The sequence below is a fragment of the Clupea harengus genome, chromosome 5 (genome assembly GCF_900700415.2).
Source record: "Clupea harengus chromosome 5, Ch_v2.0.2, whole genome shotgun sequence".
Lineage (NCBI taxonomy): Eukaryota > Metazoa > Chordata > Actinopteri > Clupeiformes > Clupeidae > Clupea > Clupea harengus.
In genome coordinates, this window is record NC_045156.1 from 10,248,094 (window position 1) to 10,263,165 (window position 15,072).

General features: G+C 44.0%; 1 protein-coding gene across 1 annotated transcript in view; it reads right to left on the reverse strand.

Annotated features, from left to right (window-relative positions):
- The window catches only part of trim62.1 (tripartite motif containing 62, tandem duplicate 1), a 61,119-nt gene that overhangs the window by 7,399 nt on the left and 38,648 nt on the right, over nucleotides 1–15,072 (reverse strand). The window contains exons 4-5 of the mRNA XM_012838575.3: nucleotides 8,041–8,297; nucleotides 4,626–4,741 (exon numbers count right to left, since the gene is read on the reverse strand). Coding sequence (XP_012694029.1) covers nucleotides 4,626–4,741; nucleotides 8,041–8,297 — 373 coding nt within the window. The remainder of the gene's footprint in view (nucleotides 1–4,625; nucleotides 4,742–8,040; nucleotides 8,298–15,072) is intronic.

Sequence of the window (15,072 nt, forward strand, 5' to 3'; positions counted from 1 at the left end):
AAGTTTCTGAACTTATTTAATTTGTTTTCTTTGTATGTATGGGTTACTTGGGTTGTTACCAACATCTGGTGAAAATGTCATGTCAATAGCACCTTTGGAAATATTTTTACTGAGAAAAATGGTGACGTGTTCAATACTTATTTTACCCGCTGTATCTAGTATGAAGGAAGGTTTACCTATATAGCACATTTCACACACAGGGGCAATTAAAATAAAAGCAAAAGGAACAACCAAAGGAAAATATACTAAAAGAGTGAAAATCATAATAAAAGATAAAAAAAGTACAAAGTACATAAAATAGAATAAAAGCATAGTAGAAGTATCCCCGGCTGTGTGAGAGGACCATAGAGCCATAGCCCTGAATCTGCAGTCGTTTTCAGAGAAAGGCGCCTGAAGTGGAGCTTAGCCTGAGAATGGAGCCTAAAAATAAGCCGCCAAAACAGCTCTCAGAAAAAGGAGAGTCAGCTCTGTGACATGTCTATGCGTCAGCCATTATGTTTCTTCAAAAAATGGCCATGTTAAAATTGCCCATTCTGTTTGCAGCATAGGACTTTGATTTCACTAATTAGTCGTTTCATTTATCGTGCATTACTGAAAAGCTCTACTCTGTAGTGGCCCCCTCAAGTTTGCTGGGAACATAGCAGTCAGGCCTCTTATTTCAGAAACAATGAACCGTAACAGTTAGGTTACGAATAAAAGGTAAGCCTACTACTTCTTTGCTTTCAGCCAGCTGCCTGTTGACATTTTCAGACAACAATGAAGCTCGCTTCTTTTGCACAACACAACTTTTAAAAGTAAACTTTCCATTCAGAAGCTTTTTATCATCCATTTCGCCGTATCGCGCTCACCATTCACTCAAACCGTAACGTTAGCCTACTACACAGTTTGTGAGGCCAAAATGAACGTTAATCTAAAAAAAAAAAAAAAAAAAAAAAAAAAAAAAAAAAAAAAAATTGCGTTAATCGCGCGATAAAAGAATGAACGCCGTTAAAATGGGTTTGCGTTAACGCCGTTAATAACGCGTTAAACTGACAGCACTAATATATACACATACATATATGCACACAATCACACACATGCAAATAGCGACACACACACACATTCAAACAATCAGATAGATCCACACAAGCACGCACACATACACACAGATGCATTCACACAAAAGCACGCACGCACGTGTGAGTATACACTCTCTCTACGCTCTCACACACATACGTACGCATAAACTAGAGATACCGACATATATGCACACAATCACACACTCATGCAAATAGCGACGCACACACACATTCAAACAATCAGATAGATCCACACAAGCACGCACACATACACACAGATGCATTCACACAAAAGCACACCCACATGAGTTCAGGCAAATGATCCACACACACACACACACAAATGTGCGCACTCACACACAACCAAGTAACTGGATAGCGAGGGTGCAACAAAGGCAAAATCAGCTGAGACGGACCATGTCCTGCCAATACAGCTGAAGAGGAATGGGGTGAGGGACAGATAGAGAAAGAAAGGGAGGAGGAGGAGGAGGAGAGGAAACAAGGATAAAGAGGGAGATGGCACACAGACATTCAGAAAAAGTGAGGAAAAAAAAAAAAGAAAGAAAGAAAGAAAGAGGGAGAGGGAAAGAGAACAGAACATATGGTCAGAGTGGGAAGAGACTGACAAGACTAACAAAACAGGACGGAAAGAAAGATATAAACACAGAGAGTTGTAAAACAGAGAGAGAAAGCGACAGAAGGAGAGAGAGAGCGAGAGAGAGAGAGAGAGAGAGAGGAAGAGAGGGAAATTAATGGAATAGAATAAGAGGGGGACTGTGTAACAGTAGCCAGCGGAGATGGATTTGATGTGATTACATGCCAAATGGGCCAGTCACAGGAGAAGAAAGAAGCTCTCTGCTGATCAGGTGTCACGCCAGCAGAGACACACACACACACACACACACACACACACACACACACACACACACACACACACACACACACACACACACACACACACACACACACACACACACACACAGATTAGGACAGTGTAAGAGAGGACAGGAGAGGAGGAGAGAAGAGATGAGGAGGGAGGGACGGAGGAAGGGGTGTAGCTGAGTGAGATAGGAGAGGAGTAGAGGAGGAGAGGAGGAGAGGGAGGAAGGACACGATTCTCTCAGGTTCACTCTAGTCAGACACTCCCATCTCCGACAGCACCACTCTCAGAGGAGTGGGGCCACAGGGTGAATCATGATCCAGGGGGACGTGCTGGAGAGGGAAGAAATAAAAGAATAGAGAGAAGATGTGAGAGACAGAGAGAGGACAAGAGAGGAGAGAAAGGGAGAAGGGGCTGGGGTGAGAGAAAGGAGAGGAGGAGAGGATAAGAAAGAAGGGAGCAAGGAGAGAAGAGGAGGAGGAGCGAAGGTGAGGGCAAACAGGAGAGGTGAGGGGATGAGAGAAGAGTGATGGAGGGAGGGAATAGGATGGAAGACGAGGAAGAGGAAGAAAGAGGAGAGGAGAGAGTAGAGGACATCAGTGCAGTGAAGAGGACAGAGAAGGAGAGTCATGAGAGCTCTTCCTCCCCTCTTCCTCTTCTATGACAGATGAGACGACAGGAGCAGGCGACTGTTCTGAGTGGGAGAACAAGCCGGCTGTGTTTAAACAAGAGAGAGCATGCTGACTCAGCACGGACACACAGAGAGAGAGAGAGAGAGAGAGAGAGACCACCAAATCATGACCAAGGGCAAGGTCCGATCAAGCAGTGGGCAGAAGCTCTGCTCTTTCCACCCAAATTAGTCAACACGTTTACGGTCACATCTATTCCATATGCCCCCCGGAATTTCCTGATCAAACCCGAAAGTAATTTCCACGTCATAACTGAAAGTAATATTTAATATGAACCATGGGCATGTTTTTAATTGTGTGAGTGACAACACATATATACCGTAAATCCGCAAATAAAGACCGGGATTCAATTAGAGGCCGGGCTTCAGATAGTAGCCGGGGGCGTGGTCGATACCGACAAATAAAGGCCGGGCCCCGTATACAAGCCGGGGGTAAAAAAAGGTACTGGTAGCCTATTTTACTGTAGCCTACCAGCAGCAGTCCAGCACAAAGCAGACATCACAATTGAATTGAATGCATTTCAAAAATACATGTTCTCCTCATGTTTAATGTTGTTGGCTAATTTCATGGCTGTTTGCAATAAAAAAAAGAAATGTTTCAGCCTACAAGGCGAATTTGTTATTATACAGTTACTTGCCTAAACGATAGAAGACATTCCTCCAAAATACCTCTTTTTAATGATTTTGTTGCCGTTTCGTGATTTCCCTAAGACATTTTTTTTCTTCAGGCTATAATAGAACTTTAACGTCCCAGGTGTTGCGTAGCAACCCATTACTTGCTGACTTCAAGTTACAATGACTTTCCGCTACGTTAAATGACGGACTTCTTGCGGAATGATATGAAAGATGTGAATTAGAAACACAAAACCCGTTGCCAATGACAGCGGTCATTAACTTTTCGAGGTGGTGAATATCAAGAAATTACAGACCTGCTAACGTTGGGGTGCCCCATTCAAATCAACGGAACTTTTTTGAACATTCTGAAGAGCCGTAAGAAATAAAGGCCTGCCCCTAATACAAGCCTGCCCCAAATACAGGCCGGTGCGCTGTGCAGCCTAAGTAAATAAAAGCCCCGGCTACTATTTGAGGATTTACGGTAGTTATCGTTACTGCACGAAGATGATGGGGAAACCAGTGGTGAAAGAGTGAACCTGTTTGAAATGCCCGAGACTCAAATTCATTCAGACATACCACCTTTCAAGAAACAGAGAGCACCCTAGCTAAATGAAACACTAAGAAACACTTAGTTAGAAATAGGCTAAAAAGAAGCAAAGATATTTAATAAAACAAAATCCAAAAAAACAAATGGGCATTACACCCTAAATCCTGTTTTAAATAAATAAGGTTGTCTCTAGATAGTTTGCTCCAGAAATCTTTTAGCATACATAATTAGCGTTAGTTGATCCCCACAAGCCCTAAAGCAAGTTGCTTTAAGAAACAGAATATCAGCAAATTTAGGATGCAATGTCATCAAGTAAAAAAAAACTGAAGCCTCCAAGATGTTACAGACCAGTTTAACACAGACAAAGACCATCACACAGTGGTCTGCCCTCCAATAGCATCAGTGCGCTGGGGCGACAGCGACTGATCGGGCACAAGGATGGATGTGGCACTGGCCTGTTTGCAACAGGTGTGTGGCATTTTTGATTTGTTACAGGCCGAACAAAGAAGCAAACAAACAAACAAACAAACAAACAAACAAACAAACAAACACATGTGTGACTCCCTTCACCCCTCCAATCCAATCTCCTTAGGAAATCAATAAAATCATCTGTCTGCTCTCTTAATGCGAAGAAACCACTTGGAGGAGGCTGCAGGATATGTGAAATAATTGGGACACTTATTCCAGGAAGCATCTGCCTCATAGAACATGAGCTATTATTGCCATGAAGCCTGCAGCCTTGTAAAAGGTGGTTATTTAAAATTGAATGCGGGTGTGTGTGTGTGTGTGTGTGTGTGCAAGCGCATGTGTGTCTTTTCAAGCGCATGTGTGTAGTACCTGGTGATATATCCTGGAACAAGGACTTCCAGATTGTATACTGCAGTGGTCCCATGTATTTGGATGTGGGGAAGTCTTCATAGCTCAGGTTGGTCTCGTGGATCTTGCCTTTGATTCTAGACACACACACAGAGAAGGGAAATGTAACAGCATCATTTCCACTGAATCAGCCTGCCCCCACCCCCACCTACCCACCACCACCTACCTTTTCATCCTTTTCCTTCTCTATTTCCTGTTTTTCGCCATTTCCTCTCCACTCCCTTTTTCTCCCCCCACCACACCACCTGTTTCATCCCTCTTTCTGACTGAAGCCCACGCTGTGGAAATTGCAGCCAATTCTCCTCACTCGGTACTGATGGATCCAGACTCACAAACACTAGGGATGTCACGAGAACCGATACTTACGGTACCTTTCGGTACTAAAATAACAAAACACCGACGATGCCCATTTTTTTTTAAGTACCGTAAGCACTGTGAGGGCCGATACCAGCTGTTTTTCACATGCCATTTACCATTGTAAACGATGAAACTAGTGGAGGCGGCCAGGTGCGCAGTGTTGCCAGACTGGAAATGGCGTATCGTATCAAAGGCTCAGTTTGGAGGATAATTATCATATCTGGCAACACTGGGAAGGCGGTTGACCAATGGCAGTCCTCTCTACAGTCAGAGCTCGCGCAAAAAGGTGGAATGTAAGGGAGATAGGCTACCCTTTCCAAAACTACGTAATAACTAGTTTGTGAAAGACCCAGAGAAACACAAATATCCGACGAGGCAAAATCCCGGACGCTTTTGGAATCCCTGCCGGACGCATTTTTTAGGTCTCGAAAAGAGAACATGTCCGGGTAAAAGAGGACGTCTGGTCACCCTACCAAACAATGCTACCGTGTTCTTCAGACCAAAGGAGGTAATACTTCCAATTTAGCAAAGCACCTGAAAGACCGTCATCCGGATTTGTTTAAAGAATTCAAGGAGAGTTTTGATTCATATTAACAACATCCAAAGAATGCACTTTTTCAGTTTTTTTAATCGGTCATACTGAAATACACGTTACATGATGTTTAAGATGGTGGGCAAGCCATTGTATGTTATGTACGTAATTTAGGTTAGCTATGCTGTAGTTTTAACGTTAGCCTATAGCCTACCTTGGTTAGAAGGAGAAAAAGAGAGCATGTATCTTGCAAGCATCATGTCAAAACTAGCGAAATTCACTGAATGTCCTAATTTAATATAGTTACAACTGAATATGCAATTGGTTTGAAAAAACACGATTACCCAATGTATTTATTGTTTTCGATGCCATAGACTCAATGTAGCCTAAAAGACGATTTGCGAGTGACAGCTGGAATTTCGCCGCGACCACACTGAACATTGATTTAGTTTGTATTGAATACGTCCTTTAAGAAGCTTTAGTCTTTAGGGGTGTGAAATGCTGTGAAAAATTATGCAATTTTGCCCAAACTCACGTTCATCTTGTTAGCTGAATGGCTGCACTGTTATAGTCACTGTTATAGTCACTGTTTTGTTTTGCACCTTTTGAAAAGATGCCTGGAAGTCTGGAATGTGTCTGGGGACACTAGTTGTTGCACTATGACCATAAATTGCACTTTATTATGTTGTGATATGCTCTATTGCACATGATTTGTATGTCTTATGACATTTTGCTATCAAATATTTTAGTAAAGAAGTTCATGTTTCAAGTTCAAGTACATGGAATCATGGAAAATCCTTTTTTTTTTTTTTGCCGTGGTATCGAAATTGGCATCGAGAATCGTGTTATTTTACTGGTATTGGTACCGACTACTGAATTTTTGGTATGGTGACACCCCTAACAAACACAAACACCCAAACACACGTACACACACACACACACACGTACGTACACACACACACACACACACGTACACACACGCTCACACTGTAGTCCCTGTGCAGGGTGTGTGGGGTCGGTGTTGGTGTTGGTGGGGGGGGGAACAGAATCAGATTTCTCTGATTAACACAATGCTCATATATTAGTCATCTGCTCTTCCTTCCACAGCCTCTCAATCCCCTTCTCCACCCTTTTCTCAACCTCTTTCTCTCAATTTTATATCCAATCTCCCCTCTTTGTTTTTCTTTCACTCTTTTTGTCTTTCTCACTCCATTTCTCTTGCTTTTCTCTCTTTCACCATATTTTTCCCCTGCCTCTCTGTCGCATACACCCCCCCCCCCCCCTTCTGGTCACTCATCGGATGTATTAAAAATAAGACAACTTCCTGTTCTTTCACCCAATCATAAACAACCCCAGAGTATTTTACTCTCACACACCACCATTTCCTGTGTGAGTGTGTTAATGTACGAATGATCATTAGAAACAGGCGCCCAAGTCTCCTCTTTCACACGGGAGTCTGATGAGCATAATCCACAGGGATTAACCGCAGTCCTGTTATTAGGCTTTGGGGCGTGTACGAAAAAACCTCTAATCTGGATCGGATCCGTGTGGTTCACTTGCCGTTTCACAATTTAATTAGTCGCAGAACAATAATCACGATCGGATCTCGGAGGTTAGTGCTGTGTTTCACTAGGCCTTCATTAGCGGTGTAATTACCATGGGATGTCACAATTATATCTCCCCTCGCTGCCCCTTTGAGGTCTCTTTGGCTTGAACATCGAGAGGTTAGCTAGGCCAGACCTCTGGAATAGAAAATAGATTCCAGACACTCACGTGTGCAGTCAAGACCTAATTCAAAAGTACTGGACCCACTTTCCACTAGGTCCTTATTATTACACCTTACGTCCTTACGTACGGACTATATAATGCTATGTGCTTCGTCAGTACATATAATTATCAGCACAAACCCGATCCCTAAACATGATTTTAACTATAACCCCAAGTACGGACTGTAACACAATGCGCACATACAATAATATTCTTTATCAATAGTTAGAAATGTATTAAGTTTATGGTCCTTAAGGACACTGAATTCAAAGTGGGGAAAAATCTCTTCCTTCCAAGAACTAATGGGCAATCTCTTCACAGCACCATCTCTGCCCTGTCTGACTCATATCCAGATGACTGAGGCTAGGGTGACGGCCTTTAGAGACCCTTCAGTCAGTGTCTCTGAATCTTTTCTATGGACGATTTGCTTGGGTAAACCCCCAGGTCCCACACACGTACACAGATGATTTGAGTGCCACTGTCTGTGGTGTATCTGCTCTATACATAAGCTCTCATTAAAAGATCAACCTCACAGGCATTCTGTGCCCACGTGTCATTAACCGTTTCAATCGTTAATTATGGACCCATTGCTTGGTTCCACGTGTGTGTGTGTGTGTATTGTATGTGTGTGTGTGTGTATATTGTGTGTGTGTATTGTGTGTGTGTATTGTGTGTGTGTGTGTGTGTGCATGTGTATTGTGTGTGTCTTTATGCCCCTACCTCTCTGAGGTGTGGGCGACCCCTTCCAGGAAGTCGTGGCGGGCGCTCTCGCCAAGGCGCTCCTGCAGGATCTGGATGCCCTCCTTGACGTCGCGCAGCTGCTGGCTGTAGCGCTGGATCTTGTGCTCGATGTCGCAGAGCGTGCGCGCCGTGTCCATCTCCAGCTCCTCCAGCATGCTCTTTTGACGCTCGCGCAGGAACCGGTGCAGGCGCTCGAACGCCTCGCCGATGGTCGCCCGCAGGCTCTTCGCCGACGACTACCGGGAGAGGAGGGGAAGAATGGAGAGAGGAGGGTGTGATGAAAAGGGCACGGAAAAGAGTAAATATGCTTATGTAAATATGCCTCACTGATGGTGGGAGTCCTGTCCAAGATTTCAACAGATTACCTCATCTGGCAACATGGCCATGAGGAACCACACTTCCAGCTTACACTGGTTTATAAAAACAGAGGTAAAATGAGTACATTATTGACATGGACCCATTTCTTGGTTCTGCGTCTGTGTGTGTGTGTGTGTGTGTCACTGGTTGCAAAATAGTTGTTAGTGTATGCCGTTGACATTTCATTGCACGTTAACTGCCCCTTGAGTTGGGCCAGTGGTTTTCAAACTGGGGGGGCGCTGCGACCTCGCAAGGGGGTCATGGGGTCACGGACCTCTCACTCGCAAATGCAAGGCACGTACGACCTCAAGTGGGGTGCATGGCCACAACCTCTCAGTGTGATTGGTTGAAGCAACTGCATTTTGCAAGACACCTTCGCCTTCATCCTAGAGACCATGGAAACTGAAAGTTATAATTGAATAAATGTTTATGAGGCCAAGGCAAACCATCGAGGAAAGTTATAATTGAATAAATGTTTATGAGGCCAAAGCAAACCAATGAGGAAAGTTATAATTTAATTAATGTTTATGAGGCCAAGGCAAACCAATGAGGAAAGTTTTATAGGACAAAAAGACTGCAGCCATTGTCACACGTGTTTTTCACACAGTTTATACCTGACCTGGTTTATTCCATTCCCCATTATTAGACACACTGGGAGACACATTCATGGCATACGCATCATTGAATACGTCTCTTTGTGTGTGTGTGTGTGTGTGTGTGTGTGTGTGTGTGTGTGTGTGTGTGTGTGTATTTTCAAGACACATTTTCTCATCTGAGGGTCAATGATACACTGGGTAGACAGGTAGACAGGAGAAGGAAAGGAGGGGTTATGTGAAATGAGGTGACAATCTTGTGCTCTTCAGGGCAGCAGAGAGGTCTTTTTTAGCAGAGATGCACTGCACTCCTTTCACCAGTAGAGAACAAAAAATCTCTCTCTCTCACTCGCTATCTCTCTCTCTCCCTCTCACTCACTCGCTCTTTCTCTCTCTCCCTCTCACTCACTCACTCACTCGATCGCTCTCTCTCTCGCTCGCTCCCTCTCGCTCACTCGCTTTATGTCTCTATGGGAGCAGACATCAGAAAAGAGAATCTGATTTCTTTTTCTTCTTCATCATTAAACTCAATCAGATGCTGAGCTGTGCAAAGAGGTGGAAAAAAAAGCTTTCAAATCACTAAAACTCTCTCTCACTCATACACACACAAATCCTATACACGCAAAGTCACACACAGACCCACACTCCAATCCTACACTAGGCACACCGAGAAACACCAAATCCTACACACACACACACACACACACACACTCTCACACCAATAACCACCACCAGGCATCCAATCTTCCTGGTGTGTGGCCAAATGAACAGTGTTGGTGGGTTGATTACCGGGGCCTGGGTGTGATGGTGGTGGTGGTGATGCAGCTGATGATACTGCTGGGGACACAGCGGGTCACACCACCCAATCTGCCCAGGCTCTGCATGGCACGGCCTGCGGGCAGCTAAGGACACAGGGGCCAGCTCTATGGCCTGACAGTGTGAGGTGGAGGGGGGCGGACGGAGGGTGGAGGGCAGTGGCTGATTAAAATCCAGCAGGCAGTCTTGATGATGGCGGTTGGCCGGTCGTTAAGTAACGAGCTGAGAGCCGACGAGCCCTGAGGTTGCGGAGGAGAGAGAGAGAGAGAGAGAGAGAGAGAGAGAGAGAAAGAAAGAAAGAAAGAAAGAGAGAGGGAGATAGAGATATATATATATAGAGAGAGAGCACAGTGGAAAACTTAAACTACAGAGAGAAAGAGAGGGACAAAAAGAACTAGGAGGGAAGGAAGGAAGGAAGGAAGGAAAGCCAGTGAAATAGGGAATGGAAGTTCGACAAGCCTCACAGACAGGGATGTTTTGAAAGAGACAAATCATATCTATCACAGAGTCGGAGAGAACGAGTTAAGAGTCCAGGGAAGCCCAGACTTAGCAGCACTGCAGGGGGTTGCCATGAGCTCAGCTTCACAAGCCAACCACTGCTGCCCACCCCCTGCGGTGGAGTAGCCAGCCTCCTAAGGGGTCCAAATTACAGGCATCTAGCTTTCTCCTCAAAGTCTATTACCACTCTTTTTTCCAGTCTCATTTGTCAGTTCTCAAAGAAGGCTTTTATAGTGTCTGTACATTTTGTGGTTAGTCTGGTCAGAGACAGAGCTGAAAATGTCTGCAGATGGTGACGCTGATTCTTAATGTTTCATAAATCAATTATGTTTAATCTCTGCTGGACTCATCATCATTTCCACAACTGCATATCCATACCTACCAACACATGTTCTACCTGTCTATATTACAAACGTACCAGCTTAACTGGAAATGGGAAAGGAAATGGAAATGGAAAATGAAATGGCAAATAGAGAGAGTCGGATTTAGTCGTGAATCCCAATGGCACCTGCTGCAGTATATCTGCAAATGTGTGGATATCCTGTCGACTAGAACAGCTTAAAAGGGCCATATGAGCTAATGGAACAGGGAGAAAAATAAATCCCTAAAGCCTGCGTTCTGGTGGATTTTGCACAACAGAGGGATAGCAGTCTACCAGCCTATGAGAGTGTGTTGCATGGGCATTATCTCAATTTTGCATCAGCTGTGCACATAACTCGCATACAAAGACAATGTGACTTCTAATTACCCACAGGGCAACTGGTGTGCGATTGTTACTGTAGTGTTGGTCTATATTCTGTATGGTACATGCAGAGGTGGGTAGAGTAAGCAAAAGCTGTACTAATGTAAAAAACATTGTTACTTTATAATAATAATAATAACTCAAGTAGAAAATAATGACTACTCAAATTGTGAGTAACTTGATGATTTTTACACCCGTATGTATTACATTTAAATGTGGGGCTATGCCCAAAATATACAATTTTTAAATAATAAATATAATACAAAAAAAATGGTTGGCTGGAGAGAGGGCTGCTGGCCATTTGGGAGACCTAAGTGGAATTACTTTGTGGTCTTTATTAAGTCGCTGTTGAGTTTAGGAGTACTATACTATATAGTCATGCTATACTTTAAGGAATGACAGATCAAATGAGATGCTAAAGTTACATCTGAAGCAGTCTAGCCTTTCAACTGAGGGTAGGCCTACAGACGTGGACAAAATTGTTGGTACCCTTCCGTTAAAGAAAGAAAAACCCACAATGGTCACTGAAATAACTTGAAACTGACAAGCTCCAGTTTTGTCTCATCTGTCCAAAGGACATTCTCCCAGAAGCCCTGTGGCTTGTCAAATTGGCAAATTCCAGTCTCGCTTTTATATGATTTGCTTTCAACCAACAGTGGTGTCCTCCTCGGTCGACTTTGGCTCAAACAGCGACGTATGGTGCGATCTGACACTGATGTACCTTGACCTTGGAGTTCACCTCTAATCTCGTTGGAAGTTGTTCTGGGCTCTTTGGTTACCATTCGTATTATCAGTCTCTTCAATTTGTCATCAATTTTCCTCTTGCGGCCACATCCAGGGAGGTTGGCTACAGTCCCCTGGACCTTAAACTTCTGAATAATATGTGCAACTGTAGTCACAGGAATATCAAGCTGCTTGGAGATGGTCTTATAGCCTTTACCTTTAACATGCTTGTCTATAATTTTCTTTCTAATCTCCTGAAACAACCCTGTCCTTAGCTTTCTGTGGTCCATGTTCAGTGTGGTACACATCATGATACCAAACACCACAGTGACTACTTTTCACCCTTTAAAAAGGCAGACTGACTGATTACAAGTTTGAAGACACCTGTAATGCTAATTAAAGGACCTTAGTTTAACATGTCCCTATGGTCAAATTATTTTCAATCTTTTCTAGGGGTACCATCATTTTTGTCCAGGCCAGTTAGATACTTTTTTTTTTAATTATTCTGTTGAACCACAATTCAAAAGCAATGTCTGATTTTCATTAGTTAACTTTCAGTACATTTTATTTTTTATTATTTTTGTCAGTTTCAAGTTATTTCAGTGACCATTGTGGCTTTTTCTTCCTTTAGCGTAAGGGTACCAACAATTTTGTCCACGTCTGTATGTGTTAATCAGTCTTAGAATAAACCACTCATGGACTAAAATGCTGGCTAGTGTCAGCTTTTTGACAGAGACTAGGCTTGTAACATTACATTAAGCCAATAAGATCTTAAGCTTTCCAACATTAGCTGGTTAAACTCGGTTGTTTCTTGTCATGTCTGAATCGAGTGCTATGATGTGCACACCCCCATGCAGCCCATTTTCCCACCGAGGTCCACTCAGAGACTAATGTTTTAGAGATTGACTTCCATAGATTTCCACGGTCAAGTGCCCTGGTTCAATAACAGCTGTGCTGTTGACGAACGAACCAGTATATGGTTATGTAGCCAAAGCAGTCGATATTGTAGGCTACAAGCTGTGCATGTGTGAAAAAAATAAATAAAGGTAGCAAAGCGTGTGAAGCCTATAGTAATGTATAAGTACATTTAACTGGGTAAATGTAGTGCGTTGCTACCCACCTCTGGGTACATGTTAGTTCAAGTACCGCCAGTGAAAATCAGGTCCTCAGACTTAACAATGCACATTCCCATTCAGAACTACACTATGTTCTGTGTGAACATTCCCACTCAGAACTACACTATGTTCTGTGTGAACATTCCCACTCAGAACTACACTATGTTCTGTGTGAAACCGAGAAGAGGAAGAAAATGAACTGATAGGGGCATGATGGGGGCCCTAATAACGTAATGATGTTCAACGTTGACCGTTCTAAATTACGGACATATCAAGTAGGAAGTAGAAAGTTCTGTACACAGAAGAATGTCTGTTTTCCTCCATTCTACTCATTCTAATTTTACATCCTCAGATTCCCAGTGTGATTCATCCTCTACTCCTGTCGCCTCAGAGACTCCCAGAGGAGGCAGCACACTTGGGCAGGCCCACCTGGTGATTCCTAACAAGGTGTGTGTGTGTGTGTATTTGTTTATCTTTGAGTGCGTGTCCAAACTGTGTTTACGTGTCTTTGGATGCGTGTGTTTTTGTGTGTGTGTGTTACACATGTGTGTGCACTGTGTTTATCTATGTGATAGTGTGTGTGTGTGTGTGTGTGTGTGTGTGTGTGTGTGTGTGTGTACTGCGTTGATGTGTGCATGTTGGGGAGCTTGGGGTGACGCTAGACCCTTTAGGTCCCACGGCTCCTGGGGAGGTAAAGGTGGTACGGAACTTGGGACATCGAAGCCTAGAAAGCCATCAGTCAACTCCAGCAGACTGTGCTGTGAACGGCCAACTCCCTGGGGTGTCTGGCCAAAGCCTGTCTCCATCTGCCAGTGGGGGTCTGGCCCATCAGACACGAGAGGCAGAAGGGGACATCACACAGAAGAGGACAGGCCACACAGGGTCGCCAGGCTAGCAGAGCTACATGACAGAGTCACAGCAGTGCTTTCTGCTCTGCTGGTCTGAGAATGTGTGAACGTGTCTGTCTGTCTGTCTGTCTGTCTGTCTGTCTGTCTGTCTGTCTGTCTGTCTGTCTGCCTGGATGCTTTTGACTGTGTGTGTGTTTTTAACGGTTTGTGTGTCCAAGTCTTTGTCTGTGTGCATCTACATGTCTGCATATTCTGACTAAGATAATGTGTGTGTTGCTCGCTCTCTCTGTGTGTGTGTGTTTGTGTTGCTCTCTCTGTGCGTGTGTGTTTGCACGTCTGTATGTTCCCGACTTTGTTTAGAGGATAAGGAGATGAGCATCAGCAGCAGAGCCAGGCTCCAGCATATTCTCCCTCAGTTGGCCCACGTCTGTGTTTCCCTCCCCCAGAGAGGATGAGGGCCACTGGGGGAGCGAGCGAGCGAGCATCCTCCCCTCTCTGGGGGACAAGTCTCTGGCTCCAAAAAAGTAATGGGAGCATGAGTGTATTACCAGATTAAATGACAGCTGCCAGCCTATAAACTGCAACTAATCTCAGATGCTGTTTACATGACAGTACAGCTGTAAGCTACCCGCTACTGCATAGATCCCATTCTGCTCCCGCAAAACTATGTAATATTTGATCGCACTGCCGGCCGCATCTTTCACGATTTGTCTCGCTCCTGCCCGCAAAATCCTACAGGTGAGCGTTTACACGGGCTGGATTTTTTGGTCGCGCTCGTATCCGCTCCCATGAAAATGTGCCATGCATAATAAAACACCAATCATGCGTCTGTTAATATAAAACATTGGTCATTTCTTGCTGCTCTCCTGCAAACAGGAACAACAGTTCTGTAGTTTAAAACTAATCATCAAATAATCTACTTTCATTTCATTTTATACATATATTGATATTTTGTGGGAATCAGTCATGTCTTTCTCCCTCTCTCGCATCAGTTTCTTCCCGCCCGCATTCTGCAATCCAAATTAGTCTCGCGGCGCACATGTAGGTCCCGCGGCAGTGCAAGTCTCTGGCTGGAAGTGCAGTGCATACGTAAGGGATAATGTATAGTCCGCCGGTCAGTATAGGAAAATAAATCCAGACAGGACAAACAGAACCTTGAAACGCAGCGGAATCTGAACCCCGACACGCAGCGGAATCTGGCTTACCATGCGGTTACTTTCCAAAGCGATAAAAGACATGCATCAAAAATAATGGTTTTGTTACCATTTTGTGGCTTCTGCTGAGAAAAAAAAAGAGTTTTTCCCACAAACAGAATTTTA